General features: G+C 39.9%; 1 protein-coding gene across 1 annotated transcript in view; it reads right to left on the minus strand.

Annotated features, from left to right (window-relative positions):
• LOC139449649 (CD109 antigen-like) overlaps positions 1 to 25,343 on the minus strand; it is a 63,045-nt gene that overhangs the window by 20,374 nt on the left and 17,328 nt on the right. The window contains exons 8-21 of the mRNA XM_071231127.1: positions 23,970 to 24,009; positions 23,312 to 23,396; positions 22,911 to 23,022; positions 22,379 to 22,654; positions 20,019 to 20,384; positions 17,157 to 17,255; positions 16,806 to 16,868; positions 12,355 to 12,549; positions 11,597 to 11,746; positions 5,901 to 6,020; positions 5,483 to 5,543; positions 703 to 853; positions 265 to 382; positions 20 to 133 (exon numbers count right to left, since the gene is read on the minus strand). Of these exons, the coding sequence (XP_071087228.1) occupies positions 20 to 133; positions 265 to 382; positions 703 to 853; positions 5,483 to 5,543; positions 5,901 to 6,020; positions 11,597 to 11,746; positions 12,355 to 12,549; positions 16,806 to 16,868; positions 17,157 to 17,255; positions 20,019 to 20,384; positions 22,379 to 22,654; positions 22,911 to 23,022; positions 23,312 to 23,396; positions 23,970 to 24,009 (1,950 nt within the window). The remainder of the gene's footprint in view (positions 1 to 19; positions 134 to 264; positions 383 to 702; positions 854 to 5,482; positions 5,544 to 5,900; positions 6,021 to 11,596; positions 11,747 to 12,354; positions 12,550 to 16,805; positions 16,869 to 17,156; positions 17,256 to 20,018; positions 20,385 to 22,378; positions 22,655 to 22,910; positions 23,023 to 23,311; positions 23,397 to 23,969; positions 24,010 to 25,343) is intronic.

The raw sequence follows: 25,343 nt of genomic DNA on the forward strand, positions 1-25,343 counted from the left end.
CACTCACTCACTAACTTACGGGCAGATCTCGGTCATGGTAGTTGAATGCTGTCGCCTGTAGTACCACCTCTTCTCCGCGAACAACAGAATACGGGAGCTCTAATCTCAGGAAAAGTTTACGTTCGGTTGTCAGCTGCGATAAAGAAATATATCATCCATTAACTAGAACATGTCTTCAGTCACACGAACAAAACAAATAGGTCGCCTTTATAACTTAACAATTTTGAAATTAATGAGTAATGAATGGGCTGTAGTATCACTTACATTTGCAGTCCGGGTAGCAACAGCGAGTCCTTTTCCGGGTTTCACAGCAAAGGCACTTGTGATCCACGTTGTGATAGTGTCAGGAGCTTGCAATGATAAGTCGCTTTGCCCAGAAGCACTGGATATATGGGATAAAGGTTCATTAGATGTGTCAGTGTAATTTCATGGACAAAGTCAAAATAGGAACAGACACATGTATACACAAATCTACATGCTGTGCCTTCTTTCATTTCTTTACTTCTCTTTGAACCTGAATTTCCAATTGAATCATCAAACCAGTTGCTTCAGACAACTAGATCTAGTATTAAGTTAATTTTAATACGTATATGGATAACAGTCGCTGCACAGTGTGCACAAACTTACTGATATGTTGTCTATACAAACACACAATTGGATTCTAATCCCTAAGGTTATGCTCAGTATAGTTAAGTGTTTTACCCAATAACCACCATGGTCCAAATCCACGTTTCCGGGAAATTAGTGCGTGTTCTCTCCACAGGTTTAAAGTTAGCTTGCTCAGGCACTGCAACTGACTGACGACCCATCCCACCAGAGTCCATTCTATCATTCATTGCGTAAAAGTCACCATCTGAAATACGGATCACTCATGAAATTGAACAAATGACATACCCGTGAAGATCCGGGATAGGATGGGTCTTCAGCAAACCCATGCTTGCCGTACAAGGCGACTTTGCTTGTCGTAAGACGCAACTAACGTGATCGGCTGGCCAGGCTCGCTGACTTGGTTGATGACATGTCATCGTATCCCAACTGCGTGGATCGATGCTCATGATGTCAATCACTGGATTGTCTGGTCCAGACTCGATTATTTACAGACCGCCGTCATACAGAAGACATATTGCTGAGTGCGGCGTTAAACACAAACAAAACGAAGTAATGACACATTCATGAAGCAGTCTATTTTCTTAAATTTCATGTGACTTTTGTGAATTATTTTTCACAATCGCATTTCCGAAATTTTACTCAGCTTTCAGTTTTCCTCAGATAAACAGACCCGACTGCTTAGATTGATAATTTTATTGCATCATAAATATAATAATGAAATTCAATTATCAACTAGAGCTACCGGTCGCAATCTATGGGGAAAGGGTGGAAACTCTGTCCGTTCCTTTCCTTTCCGTTCATTTTGCGCTAAAGACAGGCACCCCCCTCCCACACCCAACCCCCCCACACAAACGCCCACACACTCCCTCCACATACGCCCTGCATGCCACAAACCTTCATTTTTGTAATTTCTTACCTATCGGATTTTTGTATCGAAATATAGGCTCAATCGCAGCTGTCGGTCACGGAAGTAAACAAACATTCTCCGAGCTCATTAGCATCGAGCGCTCAGATTGGTCCTCGCTCCAACCATACTAAACGCACAAGTGGTTTTACCAATCAGAGTAATGGGGGTATTGAGGTTATAGGGCGCAACTATCCCAGAATCAACACAAGCGACGAATGGACGGCTGCATTTTTGATATTTGTTAGCATTTATCTTGAGAAATGTGGGGACAGCAAATGCTCAATACATGGATATTGTGAGCATGGCATCTAACAGAATGAAGGGTAATGGTTGGCGTTCCTATGATCTGCAGTTTGGGCTACTCTACGCCCGCAACCCGCACGAACCATGGTCTGTCATCAGTAATGAACTCTGGCTTATGTTTGAAACCCCATCATCAAGTTGTAGTATCAATCCATATAGTGGTACCTACACCCAGGCATAATGCCAGCTGCCCTTCTATGACTTCAATCTGCTGCAGTGTGTGCATATATGCACATGTGTGTAGCAGTAGCAGTAAGCCTCACCCTTCCTGCCTTTGTAAGAGCACATCAAAGTCGGCAAATGTACCCCACCCTCACCAAACGGGAAAGCAACCTAGTTCTGCTTGACCTGATAAAGGTAAATCATGTAATTCAAATAACTTGGAATTTGTACAGAGCTACCAGAATTAACCAAGCATAAATTACTGAAAGAAGTTAGGTCAGGTATGATGACAGGACCATTTAGTTTCCCACCAAGCGGAGGCTTAGTCATGAACACTGAAAAAGGTGCAATGTTAGAAAAAGCAGACATAAAAAGAGCATCCAAACAATAAGCAGGATTTTAATCTCTTAGGTATATTTTTTTCGATGATAACAATTGTGTAGATATTATGCCTCCCAATGGCATGGAGCACCAGATGTGCAGTGTTTGCAAAGTAGCACGTTTTCTCCACCGGGCTACTCAGTGCAATTTGAAACAAGGAGAATAACTTCACTATTTGGATGACTTACTTTTTTGTAGCTCATCTAACCCTAATCATTGCAGGGCGCTCTTTACACCTTCATATCGCTATGTTGGAAGTTGGGAGTTCCCTTTTGCCAGTGAGAACATGTACTTGTTTGACATTCCTTGGAATTGAAATTGATACAGTGACCATGGAATTAAGAATGCCAACAGACAAATCAATCAATGTAAGAAATTACTTCACGGTTTTGATATTTGTGGTAGTTCATATATGGGGGAACATCTTATATAATTACAAACAAGAAAGTGATTTTTAATTCTGATAATCAAGCAGTAGTGCAGAGGTCAACACCTATAATGGGTTTAGTCTGTTTGTTTACTCAAATGCTTGTTGCGTAACATAATCATGAAATTTCAATATATTCCAAGGTGCTACAAAAGGATAACAGATTCTTTATCAGGTTTTCAGTTTCAGCAGTTTCAGGATCTAGGACCTCAGGCCTGTCCAAAGCCAACCTCAATACCAGATTCTCTGTGGGAGATATGAAAGATGATGCTAACAGGCTATTAAGTATATCAATATCTTAAAACATAAATAAGGCCACATGTTTTATATTTTTCATTTCACAGGCCCGCTGCACCTACTGAAATGCAGCTGGAAAAGAAATAAATTCAACATAAAAATATTTATGTTATTATTTCTCCCACTAGTAATATAGACCCTCTTATATAATATAAAATGTTACATAAAAATCCCATGTCTACGTCACTATCAGGGATTCAAGAAACCAGCTGCAGTTTTAACGGCAGCTGCTCTAGGTTATTTCTGAAACGAAACTGTTGAAATCAATTCAACGCAAACCTGTACGCCTTGGGCCACACTTTTTCAATTTTATGTTTCATGTATTTATTCCAGCTTTACCACTAAGCCGGTTGAAATAAATGGAGAGCTGTAGGTTTGTTTTAGTCTGGTACCTCACAGTGTGACGTAGCTCATCAATTCAACGTGCATAGAAACACCGTTTGGCACTTATGGCGATGTTTTCAGCAAAACAATCAAGTTATAGACCATTCCCATAGTAGCCGTAAACCAGTAACAAACCCACATAAAGACTGATGGATTCGAACCACGCACCTCCGACACATTTTCTAGCCAGCAACCCTTACAGCCCGTACCATACCTGGCAACAGAGTTGTATGTGCGAGAACGGTTAGGCGACCTCTACGGCATCCGTGCAAGACACCCTGCCAGACAGCCAGAGCATCGGCGTCTCCAGTGGAGCAGACAATTCTTGTGATGGGGAGCATGTGAGTGGAGAAGAGTTCTCGTCACCGAGTTGATGGCATGACACATGTCTACAGGCGCACATGTGAACGTTACATCAGGTCATGTGTTCTGAAAGGGGGTCGTTATGAAGGTGGGGGCGTTATGATCTGGGGTGGGATAACAGCTGCAGCAAGGACGCCAATAATTGTGATTGAGGGGAACTTGAATATCGTGAGGTACCGTGACGAGATTTTGCAACAGAACGTCCCTGCAGTGATGTTGCAACACGATAACGCCAGTCCACACGTTGCTTGAGTTGTACAGCATTATCTTAATCAGAACAGCGTTAATGTGTTTCCCTGGCCCGCAAGATCCCATTTAACACGTCTGGGATGAAATGAAGCGACGTTTACGTTTACAACAGCGCTGCAGGAACTCCGCCAAACCTTTCTTCGCTTATATAATGCTCATCCCCAGCACTATCATCGACGTTTCGAGGCGGCAGTGAGGCGAAGGTGCGAGACCTGCATCAGTGCACAGGGTGGACACACTCGCTACTGACTGTGAACTTGCTTGTGAACCCCCTCTTGTTTTGCATAAATATGCCCTACGCTGTTCTCATGGACTGTTGATCGTTTACCATACCTTGGAACATTTGTCTTTCCATGTGATAACATTTCATTCGCGGCAGTAAAAGCTAACGCTGATTCTGTTTGTTGTTTGTATGTCACAATAACTTTTGCCTAAATACATCGGCATATGAGGTACGAACAGTAATTTATATAGTAGCGGACAGAGGTTAACCAGGTATGATGTTAACAAATTTACATAGTTTCTTTCTCTACTGTAGATTTGTTATGGCAGTTAAATAATTCCTGGAATTGTAACATATGTGTCCTATTGAATAGCATTTTGGAAGGTACATTTCTCAGTATTCATCGAAATATTTACATTTAAAACTTAAGTGTAATTCATCTCCGCTCCAATGACATAAATATTCCATAATTTACATGAAAGTTCTTTCAACGGAGTTTTATTTAATTTTTCGGAGTTGGGAAGCGGTGACACTTTCTTACTTAGAACAACTCGATTAAGCTACAGAGTGTAAATATATGATCGGTGGTAGAATATCGACATGATTAGTATGCACATGATCTCGTGTTAGTTTTGCATCAAATATACGATTTGTCTTGATCAAGAATAAGATAAAGCAATGACAAATTTGAATAGACGAGACAATAACAGAATCGAAATGACGTATGTCAGGGCATCATCTGTTCAATTTGTTGGGCCCAATTTGTGAAACGTTGGACCACAGGGTCACTGCGCCCGTTCTTTTTAAAGAAAACTATGTTATATTCCGATCACAGGAGTCGATAGCTCGATTGGTCTAACGTAATGTCATGGTAGAAACTGCATCAATTGTTTTCTTTAACATGTACCCTTTCGATCGTTATTCGATCTTCAACAATTCATATGTACTTCAGTAGTACATGAACCTGAAGGGTAAGTCAAATGTTAAAATGAAGAGGGACTTTTATTTTAGTTTAATATAAGAACAATATGAAACGTACATCGTTTATGTTTATCTATTTATAAACTTTTATCAGAAGGGAACTTCACGCTACTATGCGTCTGAGATGATAGTTGGTCCTCACAATATGCGAAACAGCGGCAGATACGCGTGTACTAATAACGTCACCTATACTCACAGTTGTAGTATTCTTTATGTTCGTACACATTGGCATCGGTCACAACGGCAAGGTTAGCCCCCTTGATAATAAACAAAAGACAGACCTTTTAGTTGATGACTTCAACAAACCTTTTCAATGACTTTCGTGATGGTCAAACCTTCCATTTTACGGACAACAAACTATGTCATATCAGCATACCAGTATTGCTTAGTGCCTGTATGTCTGATGTGCGTAGTATAGCCTCGTTGATTTGAAGTTAAATTTGAATGGAAACAGATACAGATACACTTCTCACACAAAATGAAGCAAGACTGGGGTTTATATGTGCTATGGTCCTTTATCCCGCACACGACTGCGCATAATACTTTATGTATGGGTAAAGAACATAACACACATAAATCTGAGTTGTTTAGCACTAATCAAAATGAACTCTTACGGAAAATACTCCCTTGGCATCAGTACCCCCTGAAGAGCGAGGCAGCCAGCATCCACGGTACCACGTATCAAACCACCCAAAGTAGGAACCATAGTCATATGACATGAGCTCTCGAGAAACCTGCAATAGAAAATGTACCGTGATGTGATACAGCCTGTAAAAACTGCACTGTTGAAATGTATCTTTGGACAATTATACAATTTTATTGATGGCAATTTTTAGTTTCTTGAATTTAGCGACGTTGCGAGGTAGATTCTTACACCCTTATCAATCTGGAGTGATTACAGACAAGGAATGAGAGGTAACAAAATGTATTGTGATAAGCAGCAGATTATTAACAGCAACAGGTTATGGATTACAAAAACCGGGGAAACCATCTTGTTTCCGAAAACCCGTACCGGATTTTGTTTTCGATCTGGAATCCTAAACTGTCCCTTGCTAGAACAACATTTTACTTTGATGAGAAGTAAAAGGTCACGCAGTGACATTTGTAAACATTACCTCTTAAATCATTTTTGCATTTCGGCGTGTATTCTGGTTCCTTTATGTTTTGTTTATGTCAGGATACAAATTGTCATTTAATACATTAAAGAAATGTGACAGTGACTGTGTACAACTTGAAACTACAGGTATATAAGAATCTCTCTGGATGTGATGACAATTTAGAAACTATAGAAATAACAGTTAACCGCCAGTTATTTTATGAGATACGTAAAATGTAAATATGAAGTAATCCAGTTATTAAAACTTGAATAACTTGAAACTATCAAAACAGAAAAAGAGGGATTAAAATCATAACTAAATATCTTATGAATTTTGAAAACAGATATTTTATAAAGATTAATATAACACAAATCATAAAAGATATCATCTTGACAACAAAATATGATATATCAAAGGAATGATCTATTATGAAAATCTGTACAAAAGTAATTACGCGGAAGATTTGCACTTGTATTTAGATATATTTACAAATGTAGATGTATAACACAAATGATAGAAGGTAATTTTGTGAAAGATCACATACTCTAGAAGAGAGTGCACCATCGTTAGAAACATGAAAACTAGAAAAATAGCTCAGGTAAATATTTGGCAAAATTGTGTAAATATTCCTTGAAAGATATACGTATGTTTCTATGGGGATCGATCACAGTTATTTGAAAAAAAATGGCTTTCTGTCGGACTTTCAAACATAAATTATTATCGCAGGTATCCCAAAACATTCCCGTGATATACCATATAAAAAAACTAGGTCTCTTAAATGTCGACAATAAAATCGCATCACGGGCTTATCGCCTCCCAGATATGATTCGTGAAACAGAAACATGTTAAAAAAAATCATTAAGTGGAGGAAATACTAAAATACTTCATGATTTGATTAACTATTGTCAGAAACATAAAATACCTGGTATTTGAATTGATTTTGAGAAATCTTTTTGACACGTTAGCCACCTTACCTCTTCGTCGCATGTATGGCGTTATTTTCTCTTGCAATAAAATCTAATCAGTGTGATAATGGTATAGACTTTAAAGTGTAGAACACTTTATTTTCCTGTACGAAGATGAAACTGAGTATACCTTAGACGGGTCTGAAGGGGGGCTCTCAGAACTGATCGCTGTTTTTTAATAAGGTTTGCTACAGTACATGTTTCTGGTTTTCATTTTGAACCGTGATAAAACCTTAGTCAAACAACTCTGTCCGCATATACCTCTACGTTGGTCTATTCAAAATCATTGGAGTAATGTTTTCAATTCACATACAAGAAAAGATTTTATTAAATGTTAAAACATAGTTTTCGAAACTTAGACACTTTTTTTAATGATCAGATAGATCATTACTTCATCATCCCCATTCCACACATCTTATTATGGTGCTTTGAAACCCATCTTTTTGTAAATATAAGTATATGAAAGGGAAAATATGCGTCTCAGGGGTTATGGCGACACTTAGCACATAAATCGTTAACCATGTGGGAAGATACTAAATTGTTTAATTTTCAAAGAGACAAATTGGAAATGTACTCTAAAAATATTAGCAATTTTCAGCCCAAAGATCTTCAAGCTGTAGAAGAATTCGTGGCATAGCCTATTTTGAATTTTGTACCACTAAGTGATATCAGTTTCAATATAATTAAAATCAAATCTTAGTTCTCGCTACTGCAAAACAAGCGCGACCTAAGATTTTTAACACAGGCAACCAGAAATCTCGGCGAAACGTATCTCCCTTACTTCAGGATTTTACATCATATACCGAAAAAATACATCAATATACAGGGACTAACAAAAGCAGTCATATACACTCAGTTTAGTGAAAACCAAGGACTATCATCAGACAACCTTCGACAAGACTAAAATGACTTTATATGATGATTTTCTGGGTGATTATTTTCAGTTTTCTTCTGTACAAATTTGTAAATATTACAATGAATTGTATAATTATATACTTATCCTATCTCACACTATACATTTCTCATTCTTCTTTCCACATTGAGTGGAAACGTGCCTAAACAAAGGTTTCCAGCTTCCAAAAAACAATTCACCCCCACACACCTAGCATCACATTTGTCACCGCCCAACAATCTGGATCATGCACGCATTTCATACTGGTCGACATACACGAGCTGAACACGTGATTTCCCCAGCTCTTTCTAGAGCTTAATAGGCTAGAGGAATTGTGAACCAAAGTGAGTAAAACTGTCTTGTGTCATAAGACAGCTCATGGGTTGGGATGAAACACCCCAAAACAGTGTTGTCACCTTGATACGTGAACAGAGGAAAACCACATGAAGTTCATTTGTAAGCGAGCATAATTGTAAAGCCAAACAATATGATGCACGACTTTTAATCGATTAGGAAATGGAATCCAGCCAATCGACTCTACAAGACAAGGGTGTCACTATTTTTCATGGACGGTAAAAAAACAACCTCAACCATGTCTCAGGGATTGAATGTTAGTTAAAGACGAGAAGAGAAACGATCGGCCATATCCAGACAAGCAGAGGTGAATGGAATAGAGGATCGGGACACCAAGATTCGGCCGAGCCTGAATACATCCTCCTATCGGATACTCAGTCTGGGAAACCCCGAAAAGTTACAATAAACTTAAAAGAGACATGGAGAAGGACGAAGAAGTACAACAAACTGGATCGGGTACACGTCTCAACATATCTTTGCAAATGTGTCCTGGAGACTTGTGCGAGAGGCAATGATGCGAGTTTCGTGAGGGATGGAAGCAGCCAGAGCATGGAGGCCAGCAAAGGTATAAGCTCGGAGAACAACCGAATCAATCCCAAAACGAAATCGTGGTACAGGAAACGTCCTTTACAGCTGTCTTAGAAAGTGGGATAAACTGTCTCTTACTGGAACGCCGAAATGGTTTTGCCGCATCAAAATAGATCTGAAGCGCACTTACGGGACACAGGATACGTCTTCAAGATCCTCAGGATTCAAGATGGACGTTAAAGGTGCGAATCAAATCAAGTTGTCCAGGAAATTGATTTTGGTTATGAAATCCCCTCTCAAGCCTAGGAAAACGTTCCCATGTTCACGCATGAAAGCATGATTCTCATTCACTCGAGCAGCCTTTGCGAGAGCCAGGAGAAAGTTTTATGCGTGATGTGTTCGAACTCCTTCTTGGCAAGTGGTTCATAATCAGCCGACGTTAGACGACGAAGTATGATGTTGAAATCCCAGGTGGGTGTTAAAACCGAGATGACTGGTCTGCCGACTTGAAAGACCGAATTAATGATTGCAGTCCAGCAAACATAGATATATTTGCACCACTGCCCTGCCACTTGCAGTTCCTGTAAATGAGTTCCCAAACCCACCATTGAGGCGTCGACGAAGATATGTAAATGGCCACAACAAGACGCCTTTGCAGACGTTCAATGGAATCAGCCACCACTGGAGAAAATAGAATCGTTGTTCTGGTGGTAGGGCTTGAGAAAAACAATGAATTGCGTGCAGGTGAAGTTGAGAGCATGTGCTGACATCAGGAGACCGAGACATTGTTGCAATTGAGGCACAGAGAGAGTGACTGTCTGAGTTCAAATGTTACAAAGTGTTGAATGTTCATCCAGCGATCCTTGGGCATGTACATCTTGCCTAGGTGCATGTCGATCAGGACCCCGAAAAACTCAATACGCTGTTCAGTTGGAATCATTTCGGATTTTTAGAAGTTGATGGAGAAGATACTGTGAGAAGTTGAGATATGACTGGATCTTCGTTGGCCTTGTACGTAGTAACACGATTGACGTCATACGGAAATTTGGATGTACCTCTAGGTATATTTATCTGTAAAAGAGCGCCGATCTTGGGATGTTCGCTGACCCTAATAAACAATGTGATCTGGGGAGGAGTCATGATCTTTGGAGGGATGGCGAGATTGAGGTTAAGTCATTAGAATTCCATGATTGTACGTGGAAGACTTGTGTGGAAGACTGTAGTGTCACTAGAGCATCTGGAACAGTCACAGCAGGTGGACATTAAACCAGTGCATTGAAGACAAAAAGTGCCATCCGAATCCTTTGGGGAAGGCATCTGCTGGTAGTAGCCGATCGACGAGTGTTGTCTCTGAAACTTCATGGCAAGGCGGGGGATAGTAGCTCGGCCGAGGACGGACATCCAGGTAAGCATAACCATAGTACCCTCGTCGAACCTTCTATTCCGGGAGACCGCCTCCGTGCTCTAGTGGTACAGCGTCCGCCCAGAAAGAGGAAGGTCCGGGGTTCGATTCCTGGCCGTGTCATACCAAAAGACGTTTAAAGATGGTACTTGTTGTTACCCTGTCTGGGGCTCGGCATTAAGGGGCTAAAACAAGGACTTGTCGGCTCGGAGTCAGTATACTGTGTCTGAGTGGGGTATTCATGTTTAACTGCGGCATGGTATCTCAGTGGGCTAGCTATAAATTGGCATCAGTCCGGACTAGAACAAGCAGCCACACGCACGTGCATGCACGTCGCTATATAAGTGCAATGGTGGGGGATGGGGGGTGACGAGAAGTGGCTCTAAAGGGTTCGATCGAAGACGCAGTCTGAGGGATGCCCTTAAGCTTGACATTTTCAGCAACAGACGAGGGCGACGAAGAAACAATACAATCTCCGGTAGGCTTGGTAGCAGTAAAAGGGGTCGCGGTTAACTGTGAAGAAAATACAGATCCATCTTCACTGAAAGAACTTTCCGTACATCCGATCCGGATCGCCGAAGCTGATGAAGGTGGAATCCTTGAAAATATTCATGTAAATCTTTATTTGAATGTGAACTGTATATAACAGATGTAAGGTATGTATGTTACTCTGTTAAAATGTAAATCATATGAATTATTGCCCATGTTAAGCAGTAGAAGGTAATTTGTACTTGCAAGAATATAAAACTAACTCGACTTGTATATTGGCTGCTGCATACGTTTGTACATCTTCAAAAATACACCAAAATTGTTTAAGTTCTAAGATGTATCAAAGAAGATATTAAGATGCACCTATAAATGTTAAAGGCCTGGAATTCTGAGTAAACTGAATCTGAATGTTTTTCAGTTTTACTCCCATTTCTCTCTCATTCTCTCTCTCGCTCTCTCTCTCTTATCATGACATTAAAAAGTATGAAATAATCAATTGTCATCTGCTGTCTGTAAGATGATGGTTAGGCCCCGAATTGTTATAATGTTAAATCTTTAAATTATACGTTTCAAATCAACCTACCATCTCTTCTGTAATATCATTTCCGTCTTTTAGTAGCAGGACACTCTTGTCCCGACCCAGGAGGAACACCAGAGAGTCGGGGTCAGCGTGCACTCTCATATCCACTGCTGCTCCAGGTTTCACGCTCCGTCGGTCAAACTCGACACGCACCTGTCAGACAGTCAACATACTCATTCACAATTGACAGTCTGCTAATAAATATGATGCTATGAACAATGCATTTGAAAGACCTGGTACAGTGACAAGACCGAATAACTACGCATAATTGTTACTATTGTGACCAGCCAATGCAGTGCCCTGCAAGAACACTTAGGTCGATGCGCATGATGTCAATCACTGGATTGTCTGGTCCAAACTCGATTATTTACAGACCGCCGTCATATAGGTGGAATATTGCTGAGTGTGGCGTTAAACAACAAACTTGGACCTACATACCACACCATCTGCCCGAAGTCAGGGATACGGTTGTTCTGACTTGTCGAACGAGAAGCCAAACTTTGATGTCGTGTTGTATGGCAGACAGACAGGTGTAACATCAATGAACAACATTTCAGATTTATAGTTATTATTGTATGCAAGTGAAGATTAAGAATGAATGAACATGTTCCTGTTCAGACCATATTATTTTTATATATTCTTGTATAGTGCATATTGTGATAATAACATGATTTCTCCAGGAATTAATGTGCCATTGCCAAATCCCAAACTCGATAAAAAAATAAGAAACACTGCAAACTAGAGAAAAACCGTCATCTTACATTGTTATCAAATGTTCCATCCACTTTAATGGATATAGCATCAGCAACAATTTCACCATCAGCATGCTTATAGTACACAACAATCTGAGGGTTAGGGGCCATCTCGGCTGTCATACGTATAGCGAAGATGTTGCTTGATGATGGAGTAGGGACAGATGCATCCTGTACAGCAACAGTGCGGCCTCTAGACAACACCTGCAACACATGCATAGGTATGAGTCGTGTGTTATTCAATTAGATATTGTATATTTTATGGACACAGTATCAGTGTTTATACTAACACATGAAAACGGCCGTTTGATGTTATATTGCTTGTTCACTGCAAATTATATAAACTATGAACAGACGGCTTTAGAGGTAAATATGTTAATTAGGGAATAAACATACTGTGTTTTCAAAGTTGAGCTAGGTTACCTGGTTTCAAAAGTTAAATTTTACGCGGTTAAATCCACAGGTAACCTTGACTCTACATTGAAAACACAAAACCATGGAAAAATACACGAACTCTTTGGTGTCAGTAAATGTACTACTATACGCTCGTGTGAAGCTTCATGGGCCGAGTCCACTGTTTGGAGCGTGTTGCCGATCTGAATTGAGGAAACGACGACAACACCCCTTGAGCATAATATGGACCTGAATATGTCTTTTTAACACAGTAATACTTCACTAGAACATATGGCAGGCATTGAAAGCATGTAGCACAGCAACTCAGTTAGCCAACATGTAGTGGGCACCCTTAAAGAAAACTAAGCAAGCCTTGTACGGTTTTCTCATACACCAAACGTCACTATTATGACGTCACATCGGTCATTGTGTCGCAAAATATATGACATCACAGTCTGCTAAACGGTAAGCTTTCTGTTGTCACCAAGCTTGATATACACCCTCTCAGTCGATTCTGTCTTCTTCCCACAATTTATCCTCACACATACCTTGAATATTTAGTTACGACATCTCTAGTTACTTACAAAAGAAGAGCTTCAGAATATTTTCTTTCGTGGTTATTCGGTTATCCACAAGATCTTTGACACGCAAATTCTATCTTGTATTTCGGTAAGTCTCGATTCTTCAGAGGAATCAATTGAACTCTACTTGAAACAGCCAATTTGATGACCGAATATATGGGTCTATCCTCGTAGGTAAAGGCAGATATGGTTTCGGTGATATACCTCTTAGGAAAACAGAGAATACAACACTCATTCTCGTTTGATACCATATTTCACGAAACTAGTGGACTTTCAAGGGTATCTGACCAAGTGAAACAAATTTCGTTCGTTAACACACCAAACTGAAACCGGTTGCAAATCTGCTTGCTCATGAATATTGATATATGCCCAAATATGGGCATTGTTGACATTTCTTTGCATACGCATTAACAACATGTTCCTGCTGTTGTTTGTGCAAATATGAAAGCAACAACGCTATAGATATATTTTTAAGCATTTCTTCAACTTATGGTAATTCAAATATTGTTAGTACGCAGGACAACTGTAAGTAAACATAAAAAGTCAATTAACGCCGCGCCTTGAATTTCGGACCAACACAAAGTCACTCGTACCGACGGTGTCGCGGCTGTGCAATTAAAATATACTGAAACGCATTGAAAACGCACCAGCGGTAAAAAGTGAAATAGACGATAAACAAATTTTATATGGGGTTGGTTGTGCAGTGCAATCACACTTAGATAGCATAGCTCATTAGTAATGAAAAGTGTCATTGGAAAGTATACAATTTTAATGTAGAGGAAATGGAACACACAAGGGGTCCAAAGACAAAGTCAGTACCGGGTATGACCATCCCTGGTAGCAATGCATGCCCCACAACGCCTTCTAATGGGCACTATCAGTCTTGATAACAGCTTGTGGTCTTACGCCACTCACGTTGCAGGACAAGTGCGAGCTCTCTAACGTTGATGTGCAACGCGCTGTCCCAGGTAGATCGGGAGATAGTGCAGGCCAAGGTACGTCTTTCTATGGCAGGAAGTTCATAGAAGCACGTGCTGTATGTGCTCCGGCGTCCTGTTGGAAAGTATTCATTTCTTGGTGTTGACGGAAACAGAGGACAACGTGACGTTTTAAAAATGGCGTTCTTGTAGTAAGCTGCATTAACACGACCTATGCATACATGGATCTCATCAAACCATCACACTTCCGCCGCCTCATCGATCATCAGTCTGAATGATCATCGTGACAACGTTTACCATGGCGACGCCGTACCCGTATACGTCCGTCGGCGTTCCTGAGGTGAAATCTAGATTCGTCAGAAAAAAAACCGCCATGCCAGCGTCGAAAAATCCGTTGGCTGTGCCGTGTAGACGTGCATTTCTGTGCCTTATCGTCAGAATCGGGTTAAGGAAAGGGTGACGACACGTTCCCGTGCCTCAAGTGTCAATCTCGGCATTGCGTCCTCAGTGCTATTCCGCGGCTACATCGATTAAGCGGGAAGCCTTTGAATGCCATCCCTTTATACCCCATTTCTCCACGAAAAGGTAACGACGTTTCGTATTTTTCGTGCTATGTAAAATCGTGTTTTTGAGTACTGTTCTCTACTGCGTTTTGGTGACGACTCACAACGACTGTCAAACTTGAGAACAGTTTTGGAGCTTCCTTGAGTCCTAACATGGTGTATTTTCGTTTGTTCTTTGCCAACTATCGTGATATTTTCATGGATCCATGTTGGTGCGTTTTCAAAGCGAGTCAGTATAGTTCCGTTTCCTTGAATTTACATCCTGGCCGTACCATTTGGATGAAGGAAATCAGATTGCTCGCCAAAGACGTTAACTGTACGACCCTATACTGAAGACATAAAAATCAACAAACTCAAATCTGCTTACTTGTCAGTGACAGCTTCGAACAAAGGGCAAGGTCACCATTGAAAGAAGAAAAGACAGTTGTGATCTACTCACAACGTTTTCCGTTTGAGATCATCAACAGAGCTTGTTATTGTTCACATTCGGGGTTTAGTATCTTCCCGCCTGTATCTTACGTGGGTAATAAGACAGATATGGGTTAGATATATACCTGGTAGGTAAAGGAAAATACGCGTTAAGTGATAAACATGTATCTGGTAGGTAAAGGCAGACATGTGTTAAATGATGTACCTGGTAGGTAAAGGAAGATATGCGTTAAGTGATGTGTGCGAGGAAAAGGTAGATATGGGTTAGTGATATACCTGGTAGGTAAAGGCAGATAAAGGTTAAGTTATATACCTTGCAGATAAAGGCAGATATGCGTTGAAGGTTAAGACGGATATGGGTTAGAGACATATAGTTGGTAAAACCAGGTATGGGTTTAATGCTAGATAAAGGCAGATATGCGTTGAAAGTTAAGACGGATATGGGTTAGAGACATATAGTTGGTAAAACCAGGTATGGGTTTAATGGTAGATAAAGGTAGATATGAGCTAGTCATATACCTGCTAGGCAAAAATAGTTATGGGTTAGTGATATTAACTGGTAGGTTAAAGAAGGCGTGGGTTTAATGATGTACCTGGTATGTAAGGTCAAGTATGGGTGTAGCGATATAACTGCCAGGGAAGGTCAGGGATGGGTTTAGTGAAATACCTGGAGGCTAAAGGCAAATTTGGGTTAGAGTTATATACCTGGTAGGTAAAGGCAGATATGGGTTAAGTTATATACCTGGTTGGTAAAGGCAGATATGGGTTAGGTTATATACCTGGTAGGTAAAGGCAGATATGGGTTAAGTTATATACCTGGTTGGTAAAGGCAGATATGGGTTAGGTTATATACCGGGTAGGTAAAGGCAGATATGGGTTAAGTTATATACCTGGTAGGTAAAGGCAGATATGGGTTAAGTTATATACCTGGTTGGTAAAGGCAGATATGGGTTAAGTTATATACCTGGTTGGTAAAGGCAGATATGGGTTACGTTATATACCTGGTTGGTAAAGGCAGATATGGGTTAAGTTATATACCGGGTAGGTAAAGGCAGATATGGGTTGAATTATATAACTGGTAGGTAAAGGCAGATATGGGTTAAGTTATATACCTGGTTGGTAAAGGCAGATATGGGTTAAGGTATATACCTGGTTGGTAAAGGCAGATATGGGTTAAGTTATATACCTGGTTGGTAAAGGCAGATATGGGTTAAGTTATATACCTGGTTGGTAAAGGCAGATATGGGTTAAGTTATATACCTGGTAGGTAAAGGCAGATATGGGTTACGTTATATACCTGGTTGGTAAAGGCAGATATGGGTTAAGTTATATACCGGGTAGGTAAAGGCAGATATGGGTTGAATTATATAACTGGTAGGTAAAGGCAGATATGGGTTAAGTTATATACCTGGTTGGTAAAGGCAGATATGGGTTAAGTTATATACCTGGTAGGTAAAGGCAGATATGGGTTAAGTTATATACCTGGTTGGTAAAGGCAGATATGGGTTAAGTTATATACCTGGTTGGTAAAGGCAGATATGGGTTAAGTTATATACCTGGTAGGTAAAGGCAGATATTGGTTGTGTGGATCTTAACTGGAATTCCATGCTGTCACCGACCTGATAAGATAAAGAGATATGGTTATAAGGTCACTTCCTTCTGAAATGTCATTGGCACGTTGTTTAGAACACAAGATATATAGACATCAATCAAATATATGAGAGATTTATTGAATCGCAATCGTTGAATGAATACAATATACCAATATAGTGAGTGCAAAATAAATTGAACCATTTAAATAGAAAATGAAATGCAATTATCAGCGCTTACTTGTTGTATTGACGTGTGTGGTTACCGCAGAGACCACAAAATAGATTTTCTGGTCTCTGGTTACCGTTACCACCTACCCGAGTTTCGGCATTTGGCACAGTGAGCTGAATATAACTATCAGTGGGGGAATGACTCTTGCTGGCATATTTATATGCCTGGGTGTTAAAACCTTCAGCCTGAAAGAAGACACATCAGACCAATTAACTAGCTGACTACATGTCTTTTAACGTTATACTAAATACTATGTTATTTTACAGAACGAATGGCCTGGGCATCAATGACTACTTAAAGACCTAAACACATTCACATTGGGTACCCAGGAGCAGAAAAAAACAGCCATTCCTCTCAGATGGTTTTAGCATATCATTGATTTTCAATTGAAAATATTTTCAGTGCTATTATGATCTGTTCTGGTACTTAGCGGTTAAAATGGATATATTTTTGAAAATATGATTTAACTTAAAACTTTCAAAACTTGGAAAAAACTTTCGCACAATACATAACTGCCGCAGGGTATCTTTTTCGGCACACATTTTAAACATGGTAGGAATCATATGGTTGCAAATTCATTTCATACACACGTATTCAATGAATCAGTGAGTTCCCCAGACACAGATCACCTTTTACAAATTGTTGCAGAAATAAGTAATATTATCGTTTAAAAGTAGACACAATCAAAGTTAACAAAAAATCTTTCAATTTAAATCACATAAAGAATAAACTCATTATTCAAGAGTGAAATGAAACATAGCAAATACACAGTTCTTTAAAGTAAAATAGTGCTTTTTCAATATTACAATTCAAAAGAAGATTTCAACTGGAACTACTTTTTTCAAATGGGGATCTGATAAATACTAACTACTTGGCAAATTAATCAGTGAGGGACACTTCGGGGTTGTGTGCCAAACAAGTGAAGCTCCGCATGGGCAGCAAGGAGAGAGACGTACACTTGAATACCTTACTCTCTGTGCTCATCTTGACCTGCTTGTCGAGGTATTTAATGCGTCCTCGTTCAAGAAGGAGACACAGAGGAGAGCCTGCCCAGTTGCTAGCAACTTGTGATTCATTATATATGCACAAAACTGAATGTGGTCCTGCTCTCTCGATCTAAACCGGTTCCGTGGCTAGCGTGCAGTGACACAACGCGTTTGTGATCGATATGTGTTTCGACTGCACCTTCGCTGTGGTCTAATATAACGAGGTATTTCAGCACATTTCAGTACTTTAGTCAATGAGTCAACTATCACATTCTCTAGCACACGGCTTACGGTCAAGTAAGCATTACTTTTAAATTGCTTTAATAATGATGACTATGATTACTAAAACCATTAAACAAATTACGCTTATTATGTATTCCCTTCATCCGAAACGAGCACACCAATGTCACAGAGAACAAGTGATGATAAGATATCAGGATAATAGGTACTATCAAAACCAAGGCTGATTAATCGTAGCAGTACAACTTTTTATGTCAATGTAGACTCTCATATAACTTTTAGATTTTGGAAACCATCAGTAGGTAAAAACACGAATATAAAGTTGGATAATTATGTTAGAAAAGAGAAAACAATTGAAAACTAGTAATCAAGGGTTCTAATGCACTCCCGTAGATAAGGAGTTCCTGTATGAAGCCTATTTTCCAGGCCACAATAAGATGCTTTACATTTATTATGCTGCATCTTTGTCTGGAGCTACAGACAGGATATGGCTTCTGTCCTTACTGTCTATTGCCTGGCTATACATTTAAAGGCATAATTAGGAAACTTATTATATTAGATCAGTCAGACGTTAATACATGTAGTTGCCGTGGAGTACAATCAAGGGAGGCCGAGCATGTCCGAACATGTACAATTTACAACGGCAAGAGGTCACTGTGACATTGTCACGATGACACCTAGAAACGAGGACATATAAAATATATCCGCAAGCTCGACCAAGTGCGATATCGTGCATGTTTCACAAGATGCCACTGGGCAGGCTCACCGCTTATCTCGACAAGCTGTTCAAGGTCGATGAGTGCATAAAGTAGTAGGTAACGCTTGAGCAAATGAGCTTATTTTGGCAAATTTACTTCAAGCATCCCTCGCCATTTAATTTGTCAAATAGTTAATTTTAATGAGATTCCAAGTTACAAAAACAGTCCCAGTTGAAATTAGACCGCTGTCATCAACGTCATAAAGTCTTCACATAATAAGTATCGATTGTGTCCTAAACATATATTCATCATGGCTGAAATATAATGAAATGTTCTTACTTAATTACATTATAATTATTGAGTAATATTAATATAAGATGTCATGCGTAACTTTCTTAGAGAGAAAGTAATCTGATCCTTTTAAAGACAAAGTGATTTGTAAACTAGTAAGAATTGTATAAATAGCAAAACGTTTTGAGGAATAACAAATACGATAATCCGTCACTTTATGAGTTGTGAGTATACTTTGCCAAAGGATGATCTGAACATGCATTCATAAAATAATTTTGCAACAAAGAAGACTGAAGCGCTTAAAAATATAATTGTTGTAGTCATGAACATACATAACATTGATATGGCTAGTTAAAATAGTTTGGAGATCCTCGTGAACTTTAGCATTGATCTTCTGTAACCCATGCTTGGTGTAAAGAGGCGACTAACGGGATCGAGTGGTCAGGCTCGCTGAGTTGGTTGGCGCATGTAGAACGAGTCTCATTGATGGTCCAGGCTTGATTATTTACAGGCCGTTGTCATATGGCTGGATTCTTGATGAGTGTGGCGTTAAATTTAACATCAAGCAAAACAAAAGAAATTTGGAGAAGAGTGTTAATTCAACAGCTAACGACAATCGACCTACAGTTTTTGTTTGTGTACGATATGTTTAACATGACTGATATTCAATACAAATCTTAAAGCTTTGACACTAATACTCTCTGGCGAAGCAATAACCAATTTTTTTGTTTACCTTCAAAGTAATGCTTTCCGCATCAGTTGGTATGTTCGCCTTAATTTCAGCGAGGCCGGTTTTGGGGTTAAACTTGACCAGGTTGGTGGAGAGCACAACTGCCTTGTAGCGGGGGTAATAACCAGGCAGGCCATGTGTGAAGTCTGGGTCAACCATAGTGATGGGTGGTAGAGGGCGTCCTGAACCCGTCGTTCCATTACCTTCCAGCACCATGTCTGGTGTAGGTTTGGGCCTGGTGGTAGTGGTGGTTGTGGTGGTAGGTGGAGCCGGTGTGGTTGGCAGGAGCACTTGATAGGTGATTGTTATATTAACGTCTTCCAGATCAGATGGCGACACAAGTCTGTCGTCCTGCTGGCTTACTTGTAACTGTAACAGAAAACAATATCCTCAAAACATTGGTCGATACAATGTTTTGACCCACGATGGCGCAAGCATGGATTTACACTTTTGCAAGAAACAGTCATGCCTTAAACTACAATATCGATCAAGCAGCAAGGCGAGGGAGTGCTTCTTGTAAGCAAATCCGTCTCATTCCGCTAAAATTGAATATAATTCTTTTCTGCACATGAAATGTTTTGGATAACCTCATATTATTTTAAACTTTCTTTCATGAATTTGTCATTGTAATGTTTAATATGATTATTTATTTGGATTGTTGTTAAATGCTTTCAAATAAAGTTTCGAGAGAGAATCGATAGTGCCAGCATGAAAGAATGAATAGAGCATTTTCTTTCAACCATGCATTTGCCTTTCAAACTATATCATTGTCAATAACAATAGGAATGGAGGAAACTGAGGGGAAAGGTGATTAGACAGATATGTACCAGCTTTCTGAGTTATAGTGAGTTCGATACTGAGTTCGACGTCACGCAGCCAGATGTTACTCCCCGAATAGAAACACATCGGATTTTGGTCACCTTACTCACAATACACTAAGTTAAATCTTACTCACTAAGTTAAATGATACTTACAAAGTAAAATCGTCTCACTTTACACTGGTACGTCAGATGTTACTCACTATACACTGGTACGTCAAATATTACTCGCTATACACTGGTACGTCAGATATCGCGCTATACAATGGTACGTCAAATGTTATTCACTATACACTGGTACGTCAAATGTTACACACTTTACACTTGTACATCAAATGTTACTCTCTATACACTGGTACGTCAAATGTTACACACTTTACACTTGCACATCAAATGTTACTCTCTATACACTGGTACGTCAAATGTTACTATACCTGTGTACGACAGATGTAACTCACTAACTGATATGCCAGATTTATACACAATACATGTTAAATGTTACTTAATATGCACGAGTACCTCAAATGTAACACACCCCCCCCCCCCCCCCCCCCCCACACACACACACACACACAGTTGTACGTCAAATGTTACTCACTATACACTGGTACGTCAAATGTTACTCACTATACACTGGTACGTCAAATGTTACTCACTATACACTGGTACGTCAGATGTTACTCACTATACACTGGTACGTCAAATGTTACTCACTATACACTGGTACGTCAGATGTTACTCACTATACACTGGTACGTCAAATGTTACTCACTATACACTGGTACGTCAAATGTTACTCACTATACACTGGTACGTCAAATGTTACTCACTATACACTGGTACGTCAAATGTTACTCACTATACACTGGTACGTCAAATGTTTCTCACTATACACTGGTACGTCAAATGTTACAGACTATACACTGGTACGTCAAATGTTACTCACTCTACACTGGTACGTCAAATGTTATTCCCCCCCCCCCCCCCCCCCCCCCCCGCGCACAGAGTGAGTATGGTTTTACGCCGCTTTTAGCAATATTCCAGCAATATCACGGCCGGGGACACCAGAAATGGGCTTCACAAATTGTACCCATGTCGGGAACCGAACCCGGGTCTTCGGCGTGACAAGGCTACCCGACCCCCGCCCAATTCTTACACTTTGGGATCAATTTACAAGTATAAAAAAACTATTTTTGTGTACATATTCCAAGAATCAATTACATTTCCAACCTATGACATAATACATGTATAGAGTTCGGAATCTCAACGAAATGCCATGCGGCATGTGGGTTCGAATCCAAGGATCGTGAACCATTGATTCGAAAAACTAATTCAGGTAGACATGTTATTGTCTATATTTAAGACAGATGTTTATACAGACTTACAAGAAAAGAAAGAGGTTATCAAACTACCGTAATAAGCCTATTAGAGAGGGATAGGTTAATAAATCGTAAGGAAGTGCCGCCCTGTAATCAACAGATTACACTTGACATTTTAATCATCGTACACATATTAATCATATTGCATCCTTCAGACTTTGCTCACCGCACACAGGTATGTCAGGCCTGGCTTAAAGACATTGGGACAAACATCCATAAATATGAGTTTATTGCTATTTTCATGAAATGTCTTGGTTGTCGTCTTGGCAGGAAGCGTCTTTCCTGTTAGTGTTTCTGTGACATTAGCTTCCACTACAATTTGGCGATACCGCAGGTTGGTGTCGTTTGCGAGCAAAGGTTTGCTGGAATAGGTGTCTCCTTCATGGGCCAAGGCACGCAACTCATCAAGAGAGAATTCAACGTCACCATTGCCATCAACAACCTGAAAGCGTAAGTTGTATGTTAGAATAATATGCAGCGTATTACAGAATGATGGTTGTCATGGCTCATTCCGTCGGGAGACACTAAATATGACCCATGTCATCTAGCATAGTATCAGTAATAAGGATGACGATCATCATAAACAAATAAATTAACCTATATAATTGTCAGTGGGTATTTAAGCATCAATGATGAAGTACAATGTATCAGGAAGACGCGTGAAGAAATCTTATTCCAAAGTATCGCTGAAAACTCACCGTTACTTTTTTCTGAATTGATGGGTTTTTCTTGGAGCTATATGACCCATAGTAGTAGAAGAAACGAACACGGATATTGGCTGTTCCTCCCACACCTTTGCCGTGTGTGTATCTTTGAATAAATGAAATGGCAACATAGTTTAAGAATCACATATTTCAGCTATGTGCCAAATACTGTATATGACTTGAGATTCAATGTGTTGAAGATGAGTGTATAAATGATTACGCTCCAGTTATGTTTGCAGTTATTTGCGACACTGTCTAAGTACTTGTCCTTAGAGAAGCAAGCTTATTATCAAGGAAATCACTCACGAATAATTGTTGGAACCATAGAGAAATGTGTGGATTCACTGATGTATTTCAAACGCTCGTGATGAAAATTGTATGTGAGGGGAACCTACTTGGCAGTGACAGCGGCCGACACAGACGTCATGTTCAAGGTCAGGTACGATGGCAGTACGGTCTCCACCTCAAATTTGGGCAACACTGAAGACAAAAGTCTATGTATTATATATCCTATGAAACCTTAAAGAATGTATGTCTTATTCATAACATATTCATAAAACATTGTGACATTGCCTCGGTAGACCGCACAAGAATATTTTGAGGACAACAACAGTTGTCATGGTCTGAGTTTAGTGATATCTTGAAAGTCATATTTCATGCGTTATGACATATTTAATATTTTGCAAGAAGAAGGGGTAAGAACTTGACTATATACACTATTGTCGGAACTGGTGATAATCGAACTATGTCAATCAATAGGAGACATCTTGGGCAAGATTGATAAGTTTCGTTTAGACTTGAATATATCCATTTGTGAGTGAGTATGGTTTTACGCTGCTTTTAGCAATATTCCAGCAATATCACGGCAGGGAACACCAGAAATGGGCTTCACACCCGGATCTTCGGCGTGACGAGCGAACGCTTTAACCACTACGCTCCCCGACCGCCCCCGTTTGCTTACAGACATTGCTTTGAAAATGGTCTTGATATTTTCACAGAGAATACACCAAGTGATACTACAAAACTAATAATGATAAACATAATCCGTCTTACCATATTCGGCAATGGTGAAAGTTTTTATTTCTTTGTATCTCTGAAACATTAGGAAACTTAGTAACAACAACAACAACAACAACAACAACAACAACAACAACAACACTACTACTACTACTACTACTACTACTACTACTACTACTACTAATTCCACAGTTTTCCAAAACGAGCCAGGGTTGTGGGACATAATCTCAATGTCGGTGTTAATTTTGTTGATGGTTCTGTACTGCTGGACGGTACAGAAATAAGTGTCAACCAAGCGAAGTGCCATATCAAGTCGGCCCAGACTCAGTTTTTAAAGGAGATGCATCTGCATCGAGTCTATGTGCAGAGTGTTGAGAAGATCAGCAATCCTGCAGAGTCCTTCGCTTGGATGAAGTCGTCTGGCCTGAAAAGTGAAACAGAAGGCTATCTGTTTGCTGCTCAGGACCAGTCACTTCCCGCTCGAAACCGTCAATGTGTGATTTTGCATCAAAATGTAAATACAAAATGTACATTATGTAATGAATTTATTGGGACTGACCAACACGTTGTCAGTGGATGCCCAGCTTTGGCACAAACACAGTATCTTAAACGACATGATGGCGTAGCTCGATCCTTTTATTACCGTCTTCGCCATGCTTGTGGTTTTGACACTAGAGCTCCACCCATGGTACGACCCCGGATATGTACAGGGCGTCATGAAAATGATATATTCAAAATTCTTCGGAATAGGCCTATTTACAGCCTCATACGTATCCAGGCCAACAAACCTGATCTTGTCTTTTTTGATAAATCCAATGAAATCATTCATATCATTGAATTTTCTGTTCTCTCTGACACTATTGTGATTGACAAGATTGAGGAAAAACATGGCAAATATGCGGACCTCGCTTTCGAAATGTCACGCTTGCATCCCAAGTACCAAGTTGTCCGACTCCCCATTGTTTCGGTGCCTTAGGTTCGGTACCTCCCAATCTGTTGACTGACATTGGGAGAGTACCCGGGTTTGCTACCAGGAATACAGCCTTTCTGACAATCTGGGTAATGCGGAAGGCTGCAGTGTTGGGAAATCTTCACATTCTCCGAAAAATTCTGGGTGGTTTTGACTAGGCAGCGCTTCCTGGGAGAAGTTCCATTCGCTGTCTGGGCTGCGTGTAGAGGGGGCAAGGGCCCCGAGCTGATGATGAGCCTAACCAGCCTGACTGTGCCAGGATCAGCCAAACCTTTTTTGCTGCATTTTTTATTTTAATCTGTAAATAATAATAATAATAACAATAATAATAGATGTGATCCGCAATCACGGCTCCAAGTGATACTTCCAGATATTGTTTGTTGTTTAAATGCCGCACTCAGCAATATTCCAGCTTTATGACGGCGGTCTATAATTAATTG

This window comes from Haliotis cracherodii, unplaced genomic scaffold (genome assembly GCF_022045235.1).
Source record: "Haliotis cracherodii isolate W230 unplaced genomic scaffold, xgHalCrac1.p SCAF_8, whole genome shotgun sequence".
NCBI lineage: Eukaryota > Metazoa > Mollusca > Gastropoda > Lepetellida > Haliotidae > Haliotis > Haliotis cracherodii.